Genomic DNA, 24281 nt, shown 5'->3' on the forward strand with positions numbered 1-24281 from the left:
TCTTCTGTCGCGAATGTCAGCCATGCACGATCCGAATAGGCTCTGCGGGGCGTCTGCGGGACTAGTCTGGGAACGCCCCGCCCTAAGCGACCCCGTGCATCTTGACATACCTCCGCTGCCGCGGTCCCCGCAACCCAGGGGCAAGCTGAGGGGCGCCCTGGGGTGCCGCTAATTGGGTTACCGTCACGATCGCGTGATCACGCGCGCGCCCTTAGTAGATTAGTCTGCGATATATAGCGCCCCCTCGACAACGCAATGATCCATCCTCCCCGCCCCCCACCATGTCCGAAAACCCTCACGAGCCCGTCCCCACCCACCCCATCGCGCCCAGGCTCAAGAATGGCCTCAAACAGCCGCACATTGGACCTGACATCCACGCATACAGGTGAGACTTTTCCTCGCATTTTGTTCGTGACCCGAGACGACGAAGTGCACACTAGGGCATTCCACGAGCAAACACTCGGCCATGAGAGCGACAAGTGGTGGGCGAAGGTGACGAGCGTCTTACCGCGCCAGATATACGTGCGCTGACTGCTCATACAGATGGCGCGAGAGACGATCTCCTGGGACCGCCCGTTCCACACCGTGCGGGCAGGTGGATTCGAGACGGGCGACATTGTCTGGTTCCCCGAGGGTGGATTGAACGCGTCATACAATTGCGTCGATCGGTGGGCGTTCAAGCATCCAGACAAGGTACAGCCCCATGCTTCTCATCTTCTCTTCTCAATACACTCCCAGGCGCATGTGCCGTGACTCCGTCACGGAACACGCCGAGCGGACACCAGAAGTCGTCTGCTAGACACAGCGCCACAACGCCTAGTGCATTGTTGGCGTCTCTGAGATAGATTTTATGGGATGTGGGGAGGCTTTGTGACAATTTTCAATTGGTCTGCCCTGATTGGCCAACTCGCGCGCTAGTAGGCGGGTGGCGCGCTGGAGAGTTGGCGAGCGAGCCTGCTTCCCATGCAATCTATTTCAGAGTTTTCTCGTCTATCGGGTCTACGACCGGATTAGCCTCTGTCGCTGTAACTCACACATGCTTTCACACACAGACTGCGATCATTTACGAGGCGGATGAGCCCGGTGAGGGCTACGAGGTCTCATATGCCCAGCTGCTCCGCGAGGTGTGCGGGATTGCGAATGTGCTCAAGTCGCTCGGCGTCAAGAAAGGCGATACCGTGTCAGTGTACCTGCCGATGACATGGCACGCCGTCGCGGCGTTCCTCGCCTGCGCGCGCATCGGAGCTGTCCACTCCGTGGTGTTCGCGGGTTTCTCCGCGGAGTCGCTCCGTGATCGTGTGCAAGACTGCAAGTCGCGCGTCTTGATTACCTCCGACGAGGGTCGGCGTGGTGGGAAGGCGATCGCAACGAAAGTCATCGCAGACGCCGCTGTCAAGGAGTGTCCGGACGTCGAGCACGTACTCGTGCTGAAACGCACGGGTAATGATGTACCCTTTACGCCTGGCCGAGACAAATGGTGGCATGAGGAGATCGCAAAGGTGCCGAGCTACTGCCCGCCTGAGGTGATGTCGTCAGAAGACCCCTTATTCATCCTCTACGTGAGTCCATGCCAGCGAATATCTGCGGTCATAAAATAACCGCGTTTTAGACTTCTGGCTCTACCGGCAGGCCGAAGGGTGTTGTCCATACCACCGCTGGATACCTACTCGGTGCTGCTTTGACGGTGAAGTACATCTTCGATGTACATCCCGATGACAGGTTCGCTTGCATGGCAGATATTGGCTGGATTACGGGACACACGTAAGTTACACTTTTTCGCGTTATTCGCGAAAACCTCACTCTGGTCCGACAGATACATCGTTTACGGCCCCCTGATGAACGGCGTGTCCACGATGGTGTTTGAATCGACGCCCGTCTACCCGACCCCATCCCGCTATTGGCAGACGGTCGACAAGTTCAAGGTCACGCAGTTTTACTCCGCCCCAACTGCCATCCGTCTCCTGCGCCGTCTCGGTGACCACCACGTGAAGGATCATGATCTTAGCACTCTGCGCGTTCTTGGTAGTGTCGGCGAACCGATTAATCCGGAAGCGTGGCATTGGTATAATGATCACGTTGGGCGCAAGCAGTGTGCCATTGTCGACACCTTCTGGCACGTACTCTCCCCTTCTGCGCAGAAGATGTTCCGTTGATCCTTCTTCATTCAAAAGGCAAACGGAAACAGGCTCCATCGTGGTGACCCCCTTCCCCGGTGCGATCGAGACGAAGCCAGGCGCGGCAACGGTGCCTTTCTTCGGAATCGAGCCTGCAATCTTGGACCCGGTCACGGGTAAGGTGAGATCTGTTTGTGCGATCGCGCGTCGAGTGCGCGCTCATGTGATGATGCAGGAGATTGAAGGTCCGAATGTTGAGGGGGTCCTCGTGCTCAAGACCCCTTGGCCGTCCATCGCGCGCACGGTGTACCAAGATCACAAGAGGTCCGTGGCGTAGCGCTAAGCTACATGCTGTCATAGGGGCTAACATCATGTGGGATTGCAGATATCTGGAGACGTATATGAAGGTCAGTATGGAAGGTCTAATTTAGTGAACTCAGCTGAGACTGTTGTGGAATAGCCGTACCCCGGTGTCTTCTACACTGGTGATGGTGCTGCGCGCGACGAGCACGGGTACATCTGGATTAAGGGGCGCGTTGATGGTGCGTAGTTTAGTGCCTGCTCCTCTTGCTTCCATGGGTCTAACGAGCCCCATCTCGTAAGATGTCATCAACGTCTCCGGTCACCGGTTGTCGACCGCAGAGATCGAGTCTGCGCTTATCACGCACGCTGGCGTTGCAGAGACCGCCGGTGAGTCTATTTTTTGTCTGGATATATGGCCGACGTCGCCTAATGGTGATGGTTCGACAGTCGTGGGCACAGCAGATGAGTTGACAGGCCAGGCCGTCTACTCTTTCGTGACCCTGAAGCCGTGAGTGTTGCATGCGGATACTGTCTTGGTGGTCCACTCAACTATTCCTAAAGGGAATTCACCTTCGATCCGAATGAGGAGGCCGCTCTCGTCAAGGAGCTCACGCTGCAAGTGCGCAAGGTCATTGGTCCTTTTGCAGCGCCGAAGAAGGTGTACATCGTACCTGATCTGCCGAAGACGAGGTCCGGCAAGGTGCGTATGGGCGGCCCTGGTGTGCTACTGTGAACTTATCGTACGTGTCTGCAGATCATGCGACGCATCATGCGCAAAATTGTAGCGGGAGAGGCGGATCAGCTGGGCGACCTGAGCACGCTCGCGGACCCGAGCATCGTGGACGTCATCAAAGCGAAGGTGGCGTCTGCGTGATGATTGCTGCCCTGGTGCTCAGAGAGGTGCTTTCTCGTGAGGGAATCTAGTGCGGTGAATTTATGTCATGTATTTTATTAGCTAGCAGTTTGTTTATACCATCTGAATGTAGAACTTAATGTAGCGCTTCGTTCTTGAATTCTACTTGCTTTATCACGCGAGTCGAGAGGTCGGGATGTTGTTGCTCCCGCTAGTGGATTTTAATTTCGTTGTTGAAGCGCAGGGAAGAAGCGTAAAGCGAGCTCGGGGCGAAGAGATGTGTTAGCGACAGCGCGTTTTCACATGGCGTACATATAGCCGCGCTAACTGCACTCGCGAGGCGCACTGGGCTATTCTAGACAACATCGACGCGCGACGCTCGCAGGTCCATACCTCACGCTTGCCTCCTTCTGGCCATCTTGCTCGACGACATGTTCTATGGGCTCGTGAACTACTTCCATGAGAGACGGCCAAGGCTCCGACGGATGGCTGGGTATCTCGGAGGCGCATACCTGTTGGGGAGCTATGTCCTGGAGCGCTTCGAGGACGTCCGCACGCAGGTCACGCAGGACCGACTGGCCAAAGACAAGTGCGTCGCATGTACGTGCTCGCAGCCGGTGTGTATACTGAGCGGGCCCATGTGGCAAGTCTGCGGAAGCGGTTCGAGCAGAACCAGCAAGATATATCGTACACAATAATGGCGCTCCTGCCGACCCTTGGGAAGCATGTGCTGGAGGGCATGGACGTCGAAGGGGTCACCGCTGAGCTGCAGTCCATGTCGAAGCCCTCCCGCTCGCCAAAACCTGCCAGCCCGCCGGAGACGAGTCTGGCGTCCAGCGTGGAGCTGACGAGCCCGGTAGTGGCCGACGAGCTTTCTGAGAATGGCTCGGTCTCAATCATCTCGTCTGTGCATGAAAATGGAACATCGTTGCACACGCCCGACTCCTCTATGAGCTGGGTGGACCAGCTTTCCATGCAGAGCTCACAGGAACCCGGGGCAATAGCAGCAGCAGCATCGATGTCCGAGAGTCCTGCAGATGTAGAGTCTTCAAAGCTTAACGGAAGCCTCTCAGAATCCATGCTGTCGACGAGCAGCACCTCGAGCAAACTGGAAAATGGACACGGGAACGTGAGCACACATGCAGATTTCTCTCATAATGTTGAGGCGACGAGTATGCTTGACTTCTCAGTCTCCGCCAGAGAGTATATCCTCGGAAATAATAAGCACAATAACGAGAAGCAAGGCCGAGTTATGGAAAGAAGTCAAAATACTCAGTAAGCCACTCGTGCGTTGGTTGCAGGGCGGACCTAAACATCTGTGCTAGCATTCACGCGAACACTGACCGCACTCTACTCTATCACCTTACTCTCCCTCTTTACCCATATTCAACTGAGTTTGCTTGGCCGCTCTAAGTACATCCAGTCCGTCAAACAAATGGAACGCGATGAGCGGATACGAGAACAGCTACACTACGCATCGACGGACTTCTCACATCTATGGAGTAGCGGTGATCTCCCTAGTGCGGATGAACTCGACGAGCGGGAAAGTCTAAGCGAGGAAACTGAGCACAAATTCCTCACACTCAGTTGGTGGATTTTGCATGTAGGTTGGAAGGACGTTGGTGAGAGGGTGCGCAGAGGTGTGGAAGATGTCTTCGAAGAGTGCGTTCTCAGTGATCACACCGCGTATCTGTCCGACTGAGGGGCGCGGCCCAGAGTATCTCTCAAGTCCAAGTTAACGATCAACGATCTCTTCCGCCTCGTGAGCGACGTCCGAAGACGGATCGAATATGAGGTGACATTCGAGGGGCACGAAAGACGGATAAAGTGCGTTTGGTAGTTCAAATTCACCGTCATCATATCTTTTACCATCCCCAGCTTCGTATCTGCCCTCTTACCACCCACCACCGAGACCCTGCAGCACGTCCTCACGCAAGGCGGGATCCCGCCACACATCGCGGGCGCACCAGATCTGCAATTCCACGCGCTGCTTGAAGAGGCACGAACGCACATTCTGTCTGCCTCGGGCCAGCGCGTGCTGGAGGTGTGTCTTGATGAGGCGACTGAGACGCTCTTTTCTGCGCTGCAGAGGCAGGTATTCAACAGCGGAGCCGCGCGGTATGGCGTGGACACAGACGATGTGGAGCAGCCGCGCGAGCGTCTGGCGGCGATGCTGCCTGGGTTGGCGCGGTGGTGCCATAGGGCGTTCGACGCGCTGCCGAATGAGCTTGTGGATGTGCGTGCTTTCTTCTCTTTACAATGCGCCAATGCGCTGAACATCGTGCAGGGATTGGGGAACTTGAGGGACATGGAGGCGTTCTCTGCTATCGTATTTTCGAGTTATGACGATCACTTCCGATAATGTTATCTTTGGCTGAAACGACCCAAGGCCGCCGAAGATGAGCTCTGCATGATGTCACGGTAAGAAGGGAGCAGATCCTATTCACGACAGACATCTTCCTATTGGTGACTGATTAGCGATGTTTCGGACGTATACCGATTATTATTGTTTCAAGCGATTGCTGTTGATATGATCCTTTCACACCTAGTACAACAATTCGGATTGCGGATCACGCCAGCTAACTACAAGATTGTGTAAAGTGTAAGTTTGTAATCGTACAACTTTTGCTTCTCCGTTTCGACAAGAATCTCTCATGAGACGAGCTTCTCTAGGTTGATCGGCGTGCCATTGCTCGTCAGACCGGCCTGAATGAACGCGACATCCTGCAGCGCGCCTCTTGCAGTCCCGAGTCCGTTGTCGGAGCCCCCGATGGCGTCAATGAAGTACCGTAGCTCGTTCGGTACACCATCCGTCTCTTTGTCGATGATCTCCTCGGTCTCGCCGATGTCCTTCCCGTCCTTGTCGCGCTTTGCGGTGACGACAGTGACACGCAAGCCGCCGACGGGGCGTGAGCCGTCGATCACCTTCACCTGGTTCACAGAGAGCCATCCGTCCGTCCCGGTGATGGTGATGCCATTGAACGCGCGCTCGGAGCGCGACGTGGTGGGCGCAGCGAAGGTCAGCTCAACGATGCCGTGGGAGCCGTCGGCGGACTGAACGACGGCGTTGATCGTGTCGTGCGGCGCGAGCCAGTCCTTGTTTAAGGAGGCGAAGCCGGAGAGCGTCTTGAAAGAGCTGGGGAGCATGGTACGGAGAGCAGCTATCGTGTGCTGAAAGCATGCTATCAGCTTCCGTCTGCACATATGATCAGAAGGTACTCACAACACCACCATCGAGCTGCGGATGTCTCGTTGATCAGCAAAACCAGCTTCCCGCTTGATAGTATGACTCACCAAGAAGCCACCTTGGTACTGGTCACATAAAAAGGCGGGTCAGTCCACAGCCATCGCTGTCTAGTTTGCTGAAAACGTACGTCTGGGATTGTGCGCCAAGGGGTGTTGTACCATTTTGAAGACTGGTCGATATAGTTCACTACGCGGGCGTTGTAGAAGATCACCTTCCCGATCTTTCCCTCCTTGATCGCCCTGGCAGCAGCCTGGTAGCCTGACTCGGCCTCGAAGTTCTCTGCCACCCGCCAGATCAGGCCTTTGGCTTTGTACTGCTTCTCATACTCTTCGATCAGCTTCAAGCCAGAGGCGACATCCTTCGCGACGGGCTTCTCGCTGAGAATGTGCTTCCCGGCAGCTAGGGCCTTGCGAATAATGTCTGGCTGCGTCGTGATAGGGAGAACGACGATGACCGCGACGATATCTGGCCTCGCGAGAAGAGCATCCAAATTTGCGTTTGGGGCCGCGTCGTAGTAGACGTCCGGCTTCGAATCGAGCTTCAATGCTGATTGAGCATCGGCCGCCAGACCCGCCGCGCTCTTCTCAGAACGGGAATAGATAGCTTTGAGGGTGACGACGGAGCTGCCGACAGCGGCAATTGCAGGAAGGTGCGCTGACGAGGACGAATGTCGGACGACGGGTGAGTTTCCTGTGCATTGCGAGACGACGATCATGCTGAAATGGAGGCAGCGTACCTTCCTTAGCGAAAATGCCTGAGCCTAGGATCGCGATGCCTGTGGGGGCCATAGTGGTAGGTGGTCAAGGAACGGTTGTCTGAGCTCGATGACAGGCCGCCGAAGGGCCTTATGAGCACGGCGAGCTGCCGGCGAGGGTGACGCTATCGGAGCATAATTCGCGACAACCTGAGCAGCGATGTTGCAAACAGCTTGTATGTCGGGAAATTGTCGGCCCAGTGGCAGCAAGGGTGGACATCACCTGCGTCAGTCCTCGGACGCCGGCGCGGGTGTCGGTACGTCGTCGGAGCCCCTGAGCGCTCAAGCGCGTTCATATGCCGCGTTGGGATCGGCCGCTATCTGATAAGAAAACCCGTTCAGCGGCGGCATACACTGTCACCTACAAGCACGGCAAGACACTGCTCCGCTTCGATATCTGTTCAGTGGAAAACAGTCTCATGTGTATACTTGAACGTCATCGTGATCGTTCAACTGCCCAAGAATGTGTAGTGCTCGATGCTACTTGTCTGTTGTCAACGTCCATTCAGTATTTGTGATCGCTCCATCTCGCACAGGATCTTAATAGCCAAGCCATGATCCGTCCTATGATCACGGATACCATCGGGTAGAGGCCAAAGTCGCGGTGCCTTACGCATCTGTGATTGAGTGCCCCTCGTCAACTCCATACCATCCTCGGTACTTCTCTGGTATGCCTCTGTCGGAGCCGGTAAAGCATCGTCTATTCATTCTGTTGTACGTTTATGCTCAATGATTTCCCATGACACAGAGCATCCGTTCCTGATGCTACGGACACCCTAGGGTTCAATGCAAGTATCAACTCCACTGTTTCGTTCTAGAAGACATCTTGAATGCGGACTAATCTCGGTGTCCTCTTGTCGGATATGCCGATTGAGAAGAGATTATATCGGCGCTGTACTGCTGCGAAGCCTTAAGAGCGATGACATGCGTGCGCGCTACTTTCTTCCATCCCCTCACTCTCAACCATGGCCAACAAGATAAGTAGCAGACTACCCAAGGATTTCTTGTGGGGCTTTGCAACAGGTGGGACTCTTTCTGTACACTTCTGCTGAGGCCTACTGTCGGTCGTCCTGCTTACATTGACTATCCTTATTCGCAGCCAGCTTCCAGATTGAAGGATCGACACAAGTAGATGGACGCGGAAAGTCTATATGGGATGACTTCTCCAAGAAACCTGGCAAAACGCTGGATGGTCGAGATGGCGATGTCGCTACAGACTCGTACCGGCTCTGGAAAGACGACCTTGACCTGCTGGTATCCTACGGAGTAAAGTCTTACCGCTTTTCTATTGCCTGGTCTCGGATCATACCTCTCGGAGGAAGGAATGACCCAGTGAATGAGGCGGGCATCCGCTTCTATTCTAATCTCATTGACAACTTGCTTGCAAGGGGCATTATCCCTTTCGTGGTATGTATTGGGGAAAGACTCGTGATGCCCTGTCTGAAAATCGTTCAGACGCTTTACCACTGGGACCTACCGCAAGGCCTTGAGGACCGCTACGGTGGTTGGTTGAACAAAGAAGAGATTGTCAAGGACTACGTGAACTATGCCAAGGTAGGCCTTTCTAATACCTCTAGCTGGATCCTATTCGCTAACGGATGATCCCCAGATCTGTTTTGAACGGTTCGGAAATCGTGTCAAGAATTGGTAATCACCTATTTCCAGGCTCTATGACAACAGAAGCGCTCATGGGATTCATCCTGCAGGCTAACGTTCAACGAGCCCTGGTGCATCTCCGTCCATGGGTATGGCCATGGCGTGTTCGCACCTGGCCGCTCGAGCGACCGCACGCGGTGTCCTGAGGGCGACACCTCCACAGAACCATGGCTGTACGTGTGCTCACGTCCCACTCCGCGCGATGCCCCTTACTCACTGCTCCCTCCTGCCGCATACATTCATCTTCGACAGCGTCGGCCACAATGTGATCCTCGCGCATGCATACGCTTCGAAGCTCTACCGTGAGGAATTCAAGCAAGCGCAGGGTGGCCAGATTGGCATTACGCTCAACGGAGATTGGGCTCTGCCGTATGACGATAGTCCAGAGAGTGCGTCTCGCGGTGATCGTATCCTTTACCCCGGCCCGCGGGCGGGTTGATGGCAGCTCTGCTGACGGTCCGACTGTCCAAAATGACAGATATTGCGGCCGCGCAGCACTCGCTCGACGCGTTCATTGGTCAGTCGGGTCTTGGGTTTCGTGAGCTGAGGATCCGATGCTGACCTCCTGACTTTTGCTGTTGGCATTGGCGTTTAGGTTGGTTCGCGGTGAGTATGCTTCTCCTCAATCTTGTGCGACGTGCGGGCGATACACAATCTCCCGCCCTGGGATCCTCTTCTTCTCCGGCGACCCTGGCTAATTTTGCCGCATATGCGCCGCGCAGGACCCGATCTATCTCGGCCACTACCCGGAATATCTAAAGGAGATGCTCGGCAGTCGACTGCCAACCTTCACTGCTGAGGAGTTGCATGTGGTGAAGGGTTCCTCCGAGTTCTATGGCATGAATACATACACCACTAATCTGTGCAGTGAGTGCATACGCCCCGTGTGCCGCGATCGTGATAGCTCATTGCCACGATCCCTACGGGCGTGTAGTGGCTGGCGGGGACAATGAGTTCCAGGGCAAGGTGAAATACACGTTCACGAGGCCTGATGGGACGCAGCTGGGAACACAAGGTCTGTCCCCATTACTCAAAGGTTGACTGTGGCCGCATCCTGACTTCCCTCAAGCACACTGTGCATGGTTGCAGGACTGTGAGCATAGTTCGCTTTCAATGCACTTGCACTGAGTGATCCCCTCGAAAGATGCACCAGGGTTCCGGCAACTCCTGAACTACTTGTACAAGGTAGGCACACCACGCTCTCGTTCTATGATCCAGCCTGACCGCGTTCCCAGCGTTATCGCAAGCCTATATAGTGAGTGCCCCTGGCTGGATGAACTTCGGTATTCACGCTGACATCGGGTACCATGAAAGCGTAACAGAGAACGGCTTCGCTGTCAAGGATGAAAACAACAAGCCGGTCGAAGAAGCGCTCTCGGACTACGATCGCGTGCACTACTTCCAGGGCACAACTTCTTCGCTACTATCTGCAGTCGTCGAGGACGGCGTCGACATCCGTGGCTATTTCGCGTGGAGTAAGCGCCCCATTCGGGAGTTCTGGTGCGAGGCGCTGACGATCCTGGTTTCCCCGCAGGTCTCATGGACAACTTTGAGTGGTAATGATCCCCAGGTAACCCATGTTTACCCGAGGCTGATGCCAACCCCGCAGGGCGGACGGGTACGTGACGCGCTTCGGGGTGACATACGTCGACTACGAGACGCAGAAGCGCTACCCCAAGGACTCGGCGCGGTTTGTCTGCCAGGTTCGTGAGCTTATCTCGACGTGCCCCGCGGACACTAAGCGGAGTGCGCATCTCCAGTGGTTCAAGGAGAATATCGAGAAGGACGAGTCCTCGGAATCGGCTGCTGGGCCGTCGGCTCCCGTGAGCAAACTGGCAGATGACGCGCACCTCATAGATGCTGTTAGAGCATGAAGACGGATTGGCATGCGTGGACTGCCCTGCCTGAGGCGGCAAGTCTGCGGGCCTTATAGCTGGCCCCACGGAAGCAACTGCTCGTTCGTCAATAGGTGCTTGGGGTTGCTGAGTCCTCAACGACTATGTCTCTCGGAATGCTTTTATATGTCGTCGATGAATTCTGTAGATAGTATCGCTGTGTCCGCGTTGAATATAAGGTTTTCTGCTGTTCGGCTCTACGATCTCATGGGGACTCCTCAACCCCGCGTGCGGTCTCGCTCGGGCGTGCGCGGGGTAGTTGCTGGTCCTGTCCTTTCTCACGGCACTCCGTGATGCCCCTACGTGACTATAAATTCGTTTATGTGGCGTGTTTGCGCCAAAGCCTCTATCTCGTGCAAGCCTGAAATGGAAGTGCCTTTTCCTGTTACGTCTTGACCTCCCAAAACACCTTTCATGCTCTTCTGCGGTGTTCTACTCCTTCATATACCATGCCAGCTCTTCGCATATAGATACGGTGTCGGTGTTTCTCCTTGACCTCTCCCGGAGCAAACGACCTCCTCGCCTCTTATGTAAGGGCAATGGTCACAGATGTCACGAGGGAGAGGGGGACCCCGGTAAGGCTGGGATCCCAAAGCCCAAATGAGAGCTGGCATAGCCGCCAGCCGTTACGGGGGCCTGAAAATGGGAGCCCACGCCGAGCACTCCCGACTTCGTACCATGTCTAGCTTTCCAGTCGATCCGGCCCACGCCGATAATACCAGCCCTCCTGATTCCGCCTCGACTGACCAGCATCACTCTGAGGGCGCGGCGAATGGCGAACAGGATAATGACGGACCCGGGAAGAAGAAAAAGGGTCCAAAACGCCGCAAAGTCAACCATGCCTGTCTCTACTGTCGTCGCAGCCATATGACCTGCGACGAAGGACGTCCCTGCCAACGCTGGTAAGTGCGTCCCGCTGCGGTCTTGGAGTGCGCCATGGTCACACCCGGATTTGGCTCAGTATTAAACGCGAAATCGGCCACCTCTGCCACGACGAGCGGCGATCCTCGGTAAAGGAGAAAACACCAACTCCTGGAAGCAGCTCTATTCCAAACCCTCCCGTCGACGTCGCGCGAGCCCTACCTGGTAGGTAGCCTTCGCTTGTGATGCGACTGTGACCAGAGTTGACCCTCAGCCGATCACTATGACATCAGGATCTTCTCCCTTCGGCTCGACCCCAATAGCCCCGACCACTATGAACCCCGCATGGCCTGGAATGGGCATGGCGCAAGGAGCATTCCTGTACCAGCCCGAGGCCTTGAATGAATTTTCAGTCCTATCGTATGTCTTTCTTCCACTGCGGCACACAACCACATGGCCTGAATACCCCCTGCGCAGGGACTTCCTCGAATCCCTTGATGACGGCTCGTTCTTTGGACAACCCAACGGTGTTGGGCCCTCGCTGATGTCACCTACCCCCTACAACAGCACCGTCCTTGGCGTAGACAACCCATATATTTCGAACGAGCGGCCGGCCAGTCCGGCTGAACCTGCCCCCGCTGCCCCCGAGAAGCCTCCAGCAGAGCCGGCTCCTGTCGTCCTCCCGGCGGCAACGAAGACGGAGAGGTTTTTCCTCACTGCGGCAGACCAAGCGTCGGGGTCACGCAACGAGCGCCTGAACATGGTCATCAGGAGCAAATACGAAGCGGGCCTACTCAAACCATACAACTATGTCAAGGGATACGCACGATTATCGCGATGGATGGACAAGAAGTGAGGGGAGCATGTTTCCCCCATTTGCACGCTGACCTATCACTTTAGTGTCTCCCTCGAGTCGAAACAGAAGATCCTCCAGCCACTTTCGGTGCTACGGCCGAAATTCAGAGTGAGCTCCCGATATTGTGTGGAGTGCGTCGTTTAACCGTGCACCACAGGCGATCGCACAGTCAGAGTCCCTGACAGACATAGTATGCATCATTGTAACGAGGCAGCTCTCCAGGCGCAGTTGTGACATATGTTGCAGGATCTCGTGTTCATAGAGGAGGCATTCGAGCGTCTGCTACTCGACTATGACCGGGTGTTCTCCGCAATGGCCATCCCGGCATGCCTGTGGCGACGCACGGGCGAGATCTACAAAGCGAACCGCGAGTTTGCTGAGCTCGTGGGCGTCGACGGGTACATGCTCCGTGATGTGCGCTCTCACCCTCATGCGATTGACCCTATGGGTGCGCTGACGGTTGCCATTGCAGGGCCGTTTATGCATCTACGAGCTCATGGCGGAGGACTCGGCTGTGAACTACTGGGAGGTATGCATCATGACTGGTCGCGTTGGTTGCCTGCTCTGACGCTAGTGTACGCTGCAGAAATACGGCAATGTCGCGTTCGACTCAAATCAGAAGGCAGTTCTCACGTCGTGTGTGCTCCGGTACAAGCCATCCCTACCGTCGTCGGGCGCGACGACGCCCTCGCGCAGGTCGACGCAGACGCCGCCAAAAGAAGAAGGCTTCATCAGCTGCTGCTTCTCGTTCACGATCCGGAGGGACCCGTATGGGATCCCGACGCTGATTGTGGGCAACTTTATCAAATGTTGACAATGTCCGTCCGTGCCGTGTATTTATCTGTCTTGCTTTTAGTCTGCTGGTACAAGGTGTAGAATAGTGTTTGATTGCGATGGGCGTTCGTTCATCAACCCACGAAGGCTCTGTAATATACCGTCTTCTCGCCGTTATATCTGTTAGGTTTCTTTCGAGCCGTGCTGTAGAAAACAGACAGTGCCCGCTACAACGCCACAACCAGAATGTGCTGCCGATACGGTCGAGGATGTTCACGCTGTACCAGTATGAAGCAACATACAGTACTGGACATACACAAATGTCTGGATTTGCTTAAATTATTTGCAAGGAGAATGACATTGTATCTTATCAGATAAGTAGTGCCATGTTAGCGCCCATGTCTTGTGTCCAGTCTGTTGACGCTCGATCTATTCTAGTATTTCTTCAGGTTTCTTCGCTTCGTCCGCTTTTCTATCTGAAGGCTATAGAATCAGCACCACCAATTCGGCTTCATCTCAGAGCTCCTGAGGCGCATATCATACGATAGACATGCTAATTGTTCTGGACATCTACTCTATTTCATAGCCTTGATGTCTCCGGGCCTCATCTTACGGAAGCGCAGTATATTAGCTCTCCAAGGAGCACCGCCCAACCTAATATCGCCCACCTCGGCGCGAACACGTTTTCTGACTCTTCTCAAACCACTCCGAGATGCGCGTAGTGGAGTACCCGTCTCTTACCGCACTGCACATGCACGAGCGCATGAGCGCATTCCCTGCTGAGCAGCTCGACCATGGTCGGCTGCAGACGCGTCCGCCAAGGAGCGTCGAACCTGCAGGTACGTGCGCCTTTGGTCTTATCGCATGAGGGGACCAGAACGAGCGATTTGGCAGGCTTCGGTGGGTCTATCCGTCGTAAGTTGCTAGAGGTGAAGGACGCATCCACCCGCAGCTTCAAGCGTCGTTCGATATCCGCCTCTCGCATGCTCTCCTCAGACGGTATCGCAGTCTCTACGGACCCGGACCAGCAACCGCGGATACAAGGACACCAGCGTCAACAGCGATCGCTCTCCGAGGTTCTATACACGCGACCGTTGATCCACCATACGATCAGTGACCCCACATCCTCACTCCTGCTCGGCGACCACTCTAGTGCTTCGTCTGACACGTTTGGTGCTTCTACAGCCTCGCCGGCGTCTTCGCCTAGTCAGAGGCAGCACGATAATCGCAGCCAGGAACCGCAAGAACAGGAATCGCCAACCCCACGGAGGCCTGCGCTCTCGCCAGTAGCCAAAGATTCTTTGGACGTAGATGTGACGGTACCTCAGCTCTTACAACAGGGCGTGCCCATGTTGAAGGTTTCGGCGAAGAAGCAGAAGCGTTACACCTTCAGGTTGGATCCGGATCAAGGGCAAATCGTATGGGAGTCGAAGAAGCTCCGCATCAGTGCGTACCCTTGCCTTCCGTCAGCTTAGACAGCATATCTTACTTCTGGATCACAGTTCCTATTGAGAACATCAAAGAACTGCGGGAAGGCGCAGATGCGCGGTATTATCGGGAGCAGTTCCAGCTCGCGCAGCGGTTCGAGGACCGCTGGCTCACCATTGTATACGTGCTCGATGGGGGCTACAAGACGCTGCATCTCATCGCGGCGACGCGGGACGTGTTCCAGATGTGGGACATCACCCTCCGCCGGCTGTATGCCGTCAGGCAGAAGCTCATGAACGGGCTCGGAGAAACGGACGTCCGACAGGCGGTGTGGGAGAAGCACATTTGGCGCAGCGCCGCGGCGGACGGTGCGGCGGACCAGAAGCTCGATTTTGACGAGGTCGAACGCATGTGTAGAAGACTGAATATCAACCCGTCGCGGGAGGATCTGCTTAGGCGGTTTAAGGTATTGCCCAATTTATGGGTGCTATGTGATCGTGATACTGAAAGACAGTTATAGCAAGCAGACGTCAAGAACCGCAGGTACCTCGACTTTGGCGATTTCCAGCGCTTCGTGCAAGCACTCAAGGCGCGCCCTGAGATTGACAACCTGTACAACCGGCTCACGTTTGGGTGTGGCGGCGTACTCACGTTTGAGGCGTTTCAGAGGTTCATGCTGTTGTCTCAAAAGGTTGGTCCTGTAGCAGACGGTTATTGGATTTTCAGCTCATCGATTGGTATATTAGTCAAGTCTCGGTGAGGCGGAGCTGCAGCGCGTCTTTCTCCGATATGCCTGTGATTCTTCTCGTGAAGGAAGCTTCTCCCCGCTGCAGAATTCACTCGAGCTTGCTGTCCACTCTCCTGAAACGGGCGAGGACCGCAGTTCGTCGCCGAAGACAACCCTCCCGACGTGCCCGGGCGACTCGTCGACATTGTCTATGCGTTCACTTACCTCGATAGCCTCTATGTCGATGTCTCTGAAGGCATTCACTTCCTTCCTCCTGTCCACAGATAACTCCGCATTCGCAGATCAACATGGGAGAATTCACCACGATATGAGTCGACCCCTCCCCGATTATTACATCTCGTCTTCTCATAACACATACCTTGTTGGGCACCAGCTCGTGGGTGAGAGCACTATCGAGGGGTACATCCGTGCCTTACTGCACAGCTGCCGCAGTGTAGAGTGTACGTACTGATGGGCTCCACCGTCCGCCGATTTCGATGATCTGACTTATTCGCAGTGGACATCTACGACGGAGAGGACGAACCGGTGATTTACCATGGGCATACGCTGACATCCAAGGTACCCCTTCGAGACACCTGTGTCGCCATTAACAAATATGCCTTTGTCGCGTCGCCGTACCCGATCATCATTTCTGCCGAGATTCACGCATCCATCCCACAACAAGACATGATTGCAATTATCATGCGAGAGGTCTTTGGCGATGCCCTTGTCTGCGCTCCTATCGATGATCAACCGCAAGTAGAGGTTCTACCCAGCCCGGAAGACTTGAAATACCGTATCCTATTGAAGGTGGGCATACTCAGTTCATTTTATCCAGTATTCGGACACTAACCCGCGCATCCGCAGGCGAAGAATCTCTATGTATCTGATAAAGACAATCTCCGAGAGTCAGAAGTCATTGTCGACACGGAGTCATCCTCCACTGAGGCTTCGGCTTCTGACATGGATCTGGGGGAGGATCTCAGACAAGAGTGGCGTAAGGCACGCGAGACGGAGGCTGAAGCGATCAAAGGTGCGCAAGGATTATCCCACTCCCTGCATCTCGTCAGTGCTAACATGACTACTCGCGATGTAGACCTAAAGTCCGAGTTCAAGAGAGCTCGAAATGTTCTGAAACGCGTCCGCAGTCCCCGCGCAGATACTCTCCTGCTCCCGTCTTCTCCTAGACCTGAGACACGAGAGCTGGCACCTGTTCAGCAGTCGCCGCAGAAGGTGAAGATGTCGCCCGCCCTGGTGGCATTGCTTGTCTACACCGTCGGCGTGAAATGTCGTGGCCTGAACAAGAAGGAAGTCTACGCGCCGGAGCACATGTTTTCGCTATCAGAGTCGACCGCGAACCGTATCCTGAAGCAGGCCATGATGGATTTAATCAAGCATGACCGTACACATCTCGTCAGGATATACCCGAAAGGCACGCGTATTGGATCGACGAACTACGAGCCGCATCGCTATTGGTCTGCAGGTGCTCAGTTGGTTGCCATCAATTGGCAGACGACTGGTCAGTCGGACGTTTTCCTCATGTTATATTAACCTGACAGGTGGACGTTTAGACCTGGGGTATATGCTCAATCATGCGATGTTCCAGAGGAATGGACGTGCTGGTTATGTCCTAAAGCCTTTGGCGCTACGCAGTCAGGACAAGCACCTCCTCAGCAAGCGCACGAGACATGTTCTAGAGATCCACATGATCTCTGCCCAGCAACTTCCACGTCCGAAGGACTCCCTTGGGCGGGAGGTCGTCGACAGGTCTATTATCGATCCATATGTCGAAGTGTCCCTGCATATCCCCGACTGGCCACAGGCCTCCGCACCCGTCCCTCCAGAGAGTGCTTTGTTCAACCCACATGCAGGTCTGACCGGGGAAACACAGGTTGCAGCTACGTCCGCGAGGACCGTATCATGTCGCACGAGTATTGTGAAGAACAACGGTTTCAACCCGATGTGGGATGAGCAGCTCAGCTTGCCTTTCGACCTCGTGGGAGACATGCGCGATTTGGTCTTTGTACGCTTTGCGGTGAGGCAGGATGGCGCGTCGGATGAAGAGCCCCTCGCAGTGTACTGCGCGAGCTTGGGCAGCCTCAACCTTGGTATGTTAAGCATACCATTATTCGTAGTCGGTAATACTGACCTTTTATCTTTGCAGGCTATCGTCATCTGCCGCTCCACGATGCACAACTCTCGCAGTATCTGTTCTCCACGCTCTTTGTCAAACTCGATATCCGCGATATCTAATCCCTTCATTGCATTTCCGTCTTATATTTTCTTGCATATCCAACCCTTCATTAATCCTTCGCATCGTCAACACTACCCATCACGCTCATTCACTTCCATGCCTGTATCTCTACCCTCAGCGCTAAGAGTTCGGATAGAAGGTCCGTCCTCTACTACGCGCTACAGTCCTCCTGGATCTTTGTCTTTTAGCATCCTGATTGCATCCTCTCATCGCGATACCTTAGACCTCGCTGTCACTCATCCTCATAATTGCTCACGCTGGCACACATTCGTGCCATGTATCATATAATGGCCATAGCACTCCCCAAGCATATCCGAGAACATAGTGAATAAATGTACAACATTTCCGATAAGCATAGAGCAAATGAATGGGATATACTTGACAAAAAGGTAGGCGTGATACGACTTGATGCGTGTACAGACGTCACATGGGATGCAGATGAGGACGCCGGTTGTGTGGCTTGCAGCAGAGCATCTACTTTGGAGGCGGGGTCGGCGGACCTGCATGCCAATCAGTATGTCAATACGAGGTGAAGGGTATTATGAGGGCCATACCAAAGAGGCCAGACCTGGATGGTATGGGCTCTGCAAGCGGTTGTCCGGGGGTGCCGGGATGAGGTTGCGGTGAGAACAACGGGTCCGCTGCGAACACACCAAAGGACACAAAAGTCGGACGCGTCAGAATGTGTACGAAAACAATATGGGCCGAAACCCACGTCTCCACTGCGCCCATGCGGGCAAGTTGGGCGCGCGCGTGGGCTCCGGCTGGGGGATGGGCTCGGGTGGCGGAAGCGCCTTTGCCTTCGCCTTCTGTCGGCGTTCTTCCCGTTTGTTTACAACACGCCAGGCTGGACGGGCAGGCGCATCGCCGACGACGCTAGCTGGCGGCGGCGGAGGTCCGGGCGAAGGCGGAGGGGCGGGCTCATCGTGCTGTCGGCCGTAGATCGATAGTGCGCAGGTTCAGAAAGATGAGCAGTGAGCACTCTGGTGTGGCTGGGTGAAGGGGTCGAGCGTACCGTTGGCTTCCAATCCGGAGTGTATTCTCCGCCTGCGCCATGCTTAGATTTGAGGGCCATGAGTTCCGCGATTTCGCTATGCGGTGCGATGCGCACGCGATTGAGTTGGCGAGGGTTCGGCGGGGACGAGCAGCTCAAGGAGACAGACGTACTACTGCAGCGCTCTTCGCTCATCTCGCAGCTTGCCAACTTCCTGCAGCAGGATGCGGACCTCGCCCGCGAGTGCCTTGCTGAAGTCGTTGAGGTACCTGGAATCGCGATGGAGAAAGAGAGGCAGCGGATGTTACGCAGTCGCTCGCGCGAGAGAAGATAACGCCTGCGCACTTGGGCGGGGCACCACCACTGCCTTTAGACGACATGTTGTGAGGTGTGAAAAGCGGTGCAAATATTCAAAATGACGCCAAGCACAGTTAATGTTGAGAAGTGTTCGTGCAGGCAGAGTCGAGAAAGAGGTTCAGCCCGGGCAAGCAGGCGCCGCAAATTGAACTTGAAGAGAACAAGTACACGGGGCAGACACGAGGCGCCTTTCGACACGTTAAGCAGTGATATTCTCTTAAGATGCACTCGCTGCACGGAGAGTGGCTCGCGAAGTGTTCAATTGTCCTGGTCAGATACCGAAGCACTTCACTTCATTCGCAGTGCTTAATATATTTCAGTTAATTTGCATGCCACAGACGATACTGTGCCTCCCCGGGTAGTCGGCAGACCCCCCAAGTCGGCAGTCACGTAAAAGTAACATATCCATCACGATCCATCACGCGTGATATTTCAAAGTCCGCTCATCCAACGCTCAAGGGTTCTATGGGCAGCTAGCTCGAAGCATGCGCTTGGGTGGTGCACGTGGTTCTCCTCGCCACCAAGACAGTGCCATGGAACCGTCAAGACATACCAAAAGTTCCAAAAAACATAGAGGAAGATAATGCGATCCATTCAAAACTTAAAGAATGAGAATTGGTGCACTATCGACCGACTTGGGCGCGAACTCTTTGGCTTTGTTTGTCCCCTGCGAGAGCGAGGTCTCACTGTAACGGGCACGTCGAGCGAAGCGCGTAGCGGAAGAGATCCGGACGTCGAACTGTTGAGGGCGAGCGAAGAGACGAGCGAGGATTCACGAACAAAAGGGGCGCCGAGCCTGGCGTTGATTCGACAAGACTACACAGCATATGGTCGACAGGTTTATGGGCGATCCGGTAAGTACATCGAAAGCCGTAACGTGCCTGTACGCATGTAGATAGCGATCTTGGCAGGGGACGAGCGGGAGAGGAATATTACCGTAACAGGAACCAGCGCGGCGCGCGTGCGCGCTCGCGATACAAACGGATCGGTATCTACGAATGGCCGTTGGTAAGTAATAGTCCGTTTCGTACCACAATGACCGTGTGGTGGTATTAACCACTACACTCACAGGCACACCCAATGTCGATATGCTCGCTTCGGCTCGCAACAACATGATTGGGGAATATTATTCTAGTGGACTTGCGGCGAGTGTAATACTCAGAGTCGGCTGCAAGTCAAGCCAAAGTCCAACAGATATCCAAGCGAATGTGTCACATCATTCAACAACCCGACATGCGTACATCAGATCACAGTCTACAAACACTTAGGGATGCAAACGATCCGAACAGACTCACTGTATGCAATATGATTGGGAGAAACGACAAGATCAAATCAATACCTGGGGTCGAGGGGGTCAAGTTTTCTCACTGAAGCGCTGTACATAGTGCTCAGAGATAATGATTATAAATGGGTAAAAGGAGGCCGCTCACTGCAAAATGCCGCGTGCATGTAGTTTGGGCAGCTGCAGGACGAGTGCCTTACGCCAGTGCTCCTCTAACGGCACTCCATGATCTCCGCGGAGGTGAAGCTCGATTTCGAGTTTTTGAAGGTAAGGAAATTTGTCCGTCGAGAGCAATTCATCAATGGAGCTATGCTGCGGTGGATCTGGGAAGCTCTGTATCCTGCGCAGGACGTCAAGGTCGTCTGACCAACCATCAACCCAGACACGAATAGCCTTCATTTTCTTCGATGTGATACCGCTAAGAATTAGCGGAATCCACGCGCTCTTTCCACGAAGCTGCGTGCATAGCCAAATCTCCTCGAGCCCATGGTTGTGTGCGAGGAAAGCGTGGAGGTCAACGGGCTTAGCTGCGATCGTACTAAACACCAGAAGCTCGTAATTCTTCATTGCTATTCCCAGCTGCCGTAGCGAAAGACCACAAGCTTGCAGGAGTTGCGGGATGCCCAGCGTCGATGCCTCTGACACAGATATTGCATCCTGCGGGTCTTGCATCCCAAGCCTTAACATTTCTAGCTGAGGTCCCATCGTGGACACAAAGAAATCGATAATTTCCCTTGTTCCGTCACCATCGACAGACAGGAAGGACAGTTTCGAGGGAGAAACGTGGAATGCTGCCGCATCGAAGCCGGGGTCGGTGAAGGTGACGTCGTAGCATGCAAGCTGTTCGAGGCCTCGCAAAGAGCACACCAAGCGTCCGAAGAGCTGCACCGAGGGGAATGTGACGCCGTCAAGGACGAGCAGTGTGATGGACACGAACGCAGAAAGGTGGAGGAAGACATCTGCATGCATCGCCGACGGCTTCCAGTTGATATCCCACATGTTCAGCTCCTTGAGCTGCGGCAGCTTGCCCGCGAGCATCGTTGCGAAAATCCCGACGAGCCCGCTGGGCATCCGCTCGTCCTTGGAGGCACCGGCCTTCGTGCCTCTGAGTCGGACTTGAGAAACTGCTCCGCTGTGGAACGCACTGAACCGCACGAGTCTGGCGAAGCGTACGACGTGCTCTCGCGCCTTGAGATCGGTGGTCGCGAGGAGATGGTATCGGCTACGTGTGTACCAAAATTTGCACACGAGAGTGCACGCTTTCAACGTGATGGAATCGAACCAGAGATGGTCGAGGACGCGCTCGCACACCTCGATGGGAAGTGTCGGTTGCCTCCTGTCCGCTGGCCTGCTCTCTCCAAGTCGGTCTGGTTCTGTGACACTCTCTTGGTTCATGTTGACCACCGGTCGCTACCACGTGTGAACAATGTTGCGGGTAAAAGGACGAGTGAGATCGTAAGCACACCGTCGTGCAGGCATTAATATTGAGCGCTGAATACGAGTAATGGTGTGACACGGTTGTGTCCACCGTCACGCGCAAATAGCTGTGACACAGCTCACATATTCGTCTACAAACTGAAGAGGTTGGGGCCAACATTGGGAGTAATCATCATCCCCTGCGCACCTGAATCGACAAGAAGTGTCCTGGACTCCTTGGCGGGGGCTCACGTGTATTGAACGGTACTTTACAATGCACCACGGCCTTTGTAGTTACCAGCGGACACTCCTCAAACGTAGTACGAGCTCTGACTCGGACTTAGCCGTAGGTACTCACACCTGTACCTCTTCGTCGAGCCAATGCGAGCATTTGAGCCTTCGCTCCTGTTGTTCGCGAACCCTCAGTCCTCTCCCGTCGTAGCGGCCTTCGCTCCTCGCCTTGCTCGTCACATCACGCAAACAACATGGACCAGTGAAGAAACATAGGCGAGGCAATGGGCTATAGCGCAACTTCACAACTTCAATACGATGTCCGTGAACTTGCTAGCAGTGAGTTGACAACGTGAATAAGTACTTAGACAGGGCGTGGTGGATTGGGAATTGCTTCCTAATGAACTGTAATTGTGTGTAAGCCAGCAAGTCGCCTGGAAGAGAGTCAAATCTACCGGTGTAATCAAGGTTCAATTCATTCACATCTAACATGATGTCTCGTCATTTCTATGTGATGGTTGTAGTGCTGATAAGCTATCTATGTCATTTGACCCGCGAAGTGAATGTCCATGCTGACAGCGACGCTGATCTTGGCTTTGAATGAGAGTGGTATCGGTCACGATACGACCAGCAATCAAAAAGGAGGGTATGAAACTACCAATTCCAGCAGGTACCGTGCTTGATTTCGCCCTCCTCGCGAACCCGTGCATTGAGTCGAAATGCCTCGGACCTCTTCCTCACTGTGGTCAGGTACACGTGTGGAAGGTCAAGGTACGAAACTAGATTCGCCTTGCCATCCGCGACCTGTCCTTTCAATTTCATAAGCAATTGGCCACATGGTGCCGTGAGAATGATGTCCGAAGACTCTACATTGAAGTCATATACATGCAACGAGAATCGACAACAGTTGTCCGCAATATTGCGCAACCACGCTGCACGATGTCTCTTATCAAGGTCCCCTTCTTGGCTGCAAGCGCGGTAGGGGTGTACGTTGCCCATACCCCACCACAACCCAAAGTGCCACCCACCGCACGTCCCAAGAATGTCACATCGTACGAGCGCGTCTTCTCGTCGTTAGCACGATCCTTTGCTGGGAGCCTCAAGGTTTACCTATATTCTGCATGGTACCCCAAGAAAGACTAACACAAGTTTATAGATCCTGATCATTGTGGGGGGGTCACTCGAAATATGTGTTATCTTAGCAAGCAGACTTTCTACTCACCCGCTCTCGCAAATGATCCTGGAAATCTTGGTGCCCAATCCAATCTACAACACTAGCAGCATCAGATTCTCGCCCATATTCCTGGTCGGCTGTAGCATTGCGACGCTCGGCGGTTTCATCCGTTACAAATGCTATCGCGAACTTGGACGCCTCTTCACGTATGAGGTCACGATCCAGCAGAACCATCAGCTCGTTACGACTGGACCGTACGCATACGTGCGCCACCCGAGCTACGCAAGCGTCATTGCATCTTGGGCCGGGATGGCTGTCTGCTTGGCTAGTCCTGGCTCGTGGCTGAAGGAGTGTGGGGTGTTAAAAACGTTGGCCGGAAAGACTGCGGCGTGGCTGTATGTGGGATACGGTGTATGGGGAACCGTAACAGCTGTGGCTCGTACTTCTTTAGAAGACAGGCTGATGAAGGAACAGTTTGGAGGAGAATGGAACAAGTGGGCACAGAATGTTCCATACAGGTTGATACCGTATGTTTTCTGAATTCCGTGGGTATGTATCGAAACTTTGTCAATTGATACACAAGACGACGAGAGCTCGCTTACGTTATAGCACGCAAAGTATTCCTATGATGAGATTTAGCATGGGTCGGTGCCATCAATCCCACAGAGCCAAGTTGACTCTGATGACATCTCCGAGCTCTACGCATAAGACGAGTAGTCCTTTCTAAGTTGTTCGCCAATGCTCCTTCACGGACGGGAATGCATGAAGAACACTGGGAAGGCGAGATTACGTGCGACCGCACGCAAGGTGAGGAAATGCTCAGCCAGTGCTATCGCCAGGGGATAGTCGGGGCCCGTGAATGCGTACTAGACATTATTGATCCAGTTCGCACCTGAAAGCGGACGTAACATCAGCGCGGAGTGTGTCCTATATCACGGTATGTGTTGACGTCAGGGTAAGTCTAGGGTCTCTATGTAGGCCCAGTACATAGAAACGAGAACATTGAAAGTCTGAAGATCCGTCTTCATTCAGTATGACAGGAATGGCCTGGGTATCGAGCATGAATGTTTGAACTTTGAAAATTTGAAGTCGCTATCGCACAGTG

The 24281-nt window shown here is 54.3% G+C and overlaps 10 protein-coding genes across 10 annotated transcripts; 7 read left to right on the forward strand and 3 right to left on the reverse strand.

Moving 5' to 3' along the window:
* Positions 1–281: 281 nt before the first annotated feature.
* Positions 282–3291, forward strand: POSPLADRAFT_1050475 (hypothetical protein; the record flags this gene model as incomplete). Its single annotated transcript, XM_024479991.1, has 14 exons — positions 282–385; positions 441–492; positions 544–693; positions 1053–1559; positions 1610–1761; positions 1814–2113; positions 2172–2295; positions 2350–2438; positions 2500–2521; positions 2575–2656; positions 2718–2804; positions 2865–2925; positions 2979–3117; positions 3172–3291. The coding sequence occupies 14 exons, from the start codon at positions 282–284 to the stop codon at positions 3289–3291; spliced, it is 1989 nt and encodes a 662-aa protein (XP_024333624.1).
* Positions 3292–3701: 410 nt separating this feature from the next.
* On the forward strand, positions 3702–5632 carry POSPLADRAFT_1062339 (hypothetical protein; the record flags this gene model as incomplete). The annotated part of the gene is made up of 7 exons (XM_024481499.1): positions 3702–3859; positions 3919–4399; positions 4461–4545; positions 4596–4932; positions 4987–5097; positions 5149–5506; positions 5558–5632. The coding sequence occupies 7 exons, from the start codon at positions 3702–3704 to the stop codon at positions 5630–5632; spliced, it is 1605 nt and encodes a 534-aa protein (XP_024333625.1).
* A 290-nt stretch (positions 5633–5922) lies between these two features.
* POSPLADRAFT_1050479 (hypothetical protein) lies at positions 5923–7305 on the reverse strand (the record flags this gene model as incomplete). The annotated part of the gene is made up of 5 exons (XM_024479992.1): positions 5923–6441; positions 6494–6508; positions 6565–6582; positions 6645–7171; positions 7254–7305. The coding sequence occupies 5 exons, from the start codon at positions 7303–7305 to the stop codon at positions 5923–5925; spliced, it is 1131 nt and encodes a 376-aa protein (XP_024333626.1).
* Positions 7306–8236: 931 nt separating this feature from the next.
* On the forward strand, positions 8237–10801 carry POSPLADRAFT_1186390 (glycoside hydrolase family 1 protein; the record flags this gene model as incomplete). Its single annotated transcript, XM_024489220.1, has 16 exons — positions 8237–8294; positions 8371–8678; positions 8727–8825; positions 8881–8918; positions 8978–9100; positions 9180–9328; positions 9476–9504; positions 9650–9794; positions 9862–9942; positions 9997–10020; positions 10072–10112; positions 10163–10182; positions 10242–10402; positions 10462–10483; positions 10537–10630; positions 10688–10801. 16 exons carry the CDS (start codon positions 8237–8239, stop codon positions 10799–10801), a joined length of 1506 nt encoding a protein of 501 aa, XP_024333627.1.
* A 683-nt stretch (positions 10802–11484) lies between these two features.
* POSPLADRAFT_1186393 (hypothetical protein) lies at positions 11485–13489 on the forward strand. The gene is made up of 9 exons (XM_024489221.1): positions 11485–11724; positions 11784–11908; positions 11977–12103; positions 12161–12535; positions 12584–12647; positions 12697–12729; positions 12786–12953; positions 13012–13068; positions 13126–13489. Exons 1-9 carry the CDS (start codon positions 11501–11503, stop codon positions 13351–13353), a joined length of 1401 nt encoding a protein of 466 aa, XP_024333628.1. The 5' UTR covers positions 11485–11500; the 3' UTR covers positions 13354–13489.
* Positions 13490–14662: 1173 nt separating this feature from the next.
* On the forward strand, positions 14663–17721 carry POSPLADRAFT_1186396 (hypothetical protein; the record flags this gene model as incomplete). Its single annotated transcript, XM_024489222.1, has 9 exons — positions 14663–14759; positions 14816–15207; positions 15262–15432; positions 15488–15929; positions 15986–16278; positions 16336–16501; positions 16565–16987; positions 17040–17576; positions 17633–17721. 9 exons carry the CDS (start codon positions 14663–14665, stop codon positions 17719–17721), a joined length of 2610 nt encoding a protein of 869 aa, XP_024333629.1.
* Positions 17722–18196: 475 nt separating this feature from the next.
* POSPLADRAFT_1158805 (hypothetical protein) lies at positions 18197–19096 on the reverse strand (the record flags this gene model as incomplete). Its single annotated transcript, XM_024487367.1, has 5 exons — positions 18197–18222; positions 18438–18651; positions 18738–18813; positions 18890–18985; positions 19062–19096. The coding sequence occupies 5 exons, from the start codon at positions 19094–19096 to the stop codon at positions 18197–18199; spliced, it is 447 nt and encodes a 148-aa protein (XP_024333630.1).
* Positions 19097–19761: 665 nt separating this feature from the next.
* Positions 19762–19944, forward strand: POSPLADRAFT_1099608 (hypothetical protein; the record flags this gene model as incomplete). Its single annotated transcript, XM_024483185.1, has 1 exon — positions 19762–19944. A coding segment is annotated over one exon (183 nt), but the record flags the coding sequence as incomplete, so codon positions are not given.
* A 327-nt stretch (positions 19945–20271) lies between these two features.
* On the reverse strand, positions 20272–21750 carry POSPLADRAFT_1068040 (hypothetical protein; the record flags this gene model as incomplete). The annotated part of the gene is made up of 2 exons (XM_024482260.1): positions 20272–20448; positions 20504–21750. The coding sequence occupies 2 exons, from the start codon at positions 21748–21750 to the stop codon at positions 20406–20408; spliced, it is 1290 nt and encodes a 429-aa protein (XP_024333632.1). The 3' UTR covers positions 20272–20405.
* Positions 21751–23236: 1486 nt separating this feature from the next.
* On the forward strand, positions 23237–24072 carry POSPLADRAFT_1158514 (hypothetical protein; the record flags this gene model as incomplete). Its single annotated transcript, XM_024487325.1, has 2 exons — positions 23237–23703; positions 23886–24072. 2 exons carry the CDS (start codon positions 23237–23239, stop codon positions 24070–24072), a joined length of 654 nt encoding a protein of 217 aa, XP_024333633.1.
* Positions 24073–24281: the final 209 nt, after the last annotated feature.

The sequence above is a fragment of the Postia placenta genome (genome assembly GCF_002117355.1).
Source record: "Postia placenta MAD-698-R-SB12 unplaced genomic scaffold POSPLAscaffold_21, whole genome shotgun sequence".
NCBI lineage: Eukaryota > Fungi > Basidiomycota > Agaricomycetes > Polyporales > Adustoporiaceae > Rhodonia > Rhodonia placenta.

What these genes read in the sequence shown, in the direction of transcription:
- POSPLADRAFT_1186393 (XM_024489221.1), top strand. Translation starts at nt 11,501, where the DNA reads ATGTCTAGCTTTCCAGTCGATCCGGCCCACGCCGATAATACCAGCCCT. An exon ending in CAGAGTCCCTGACAGACATA is followed by an intron (nt 12,730 to 12,785) that starts GTATGCATCATT and finishes CATATGTTGCAG; the next exon opens with GATCTCGTGTTCATAGAGGA. An exon ending in CGGCTGTGAACTACTGGGAG is followed by an intron (nt 13,069 to 13,125) that starts GTATGCATCATG and finishes TGTACGCTGCAG; the next exon opens with AAATACGGCAATGTCGCGTT.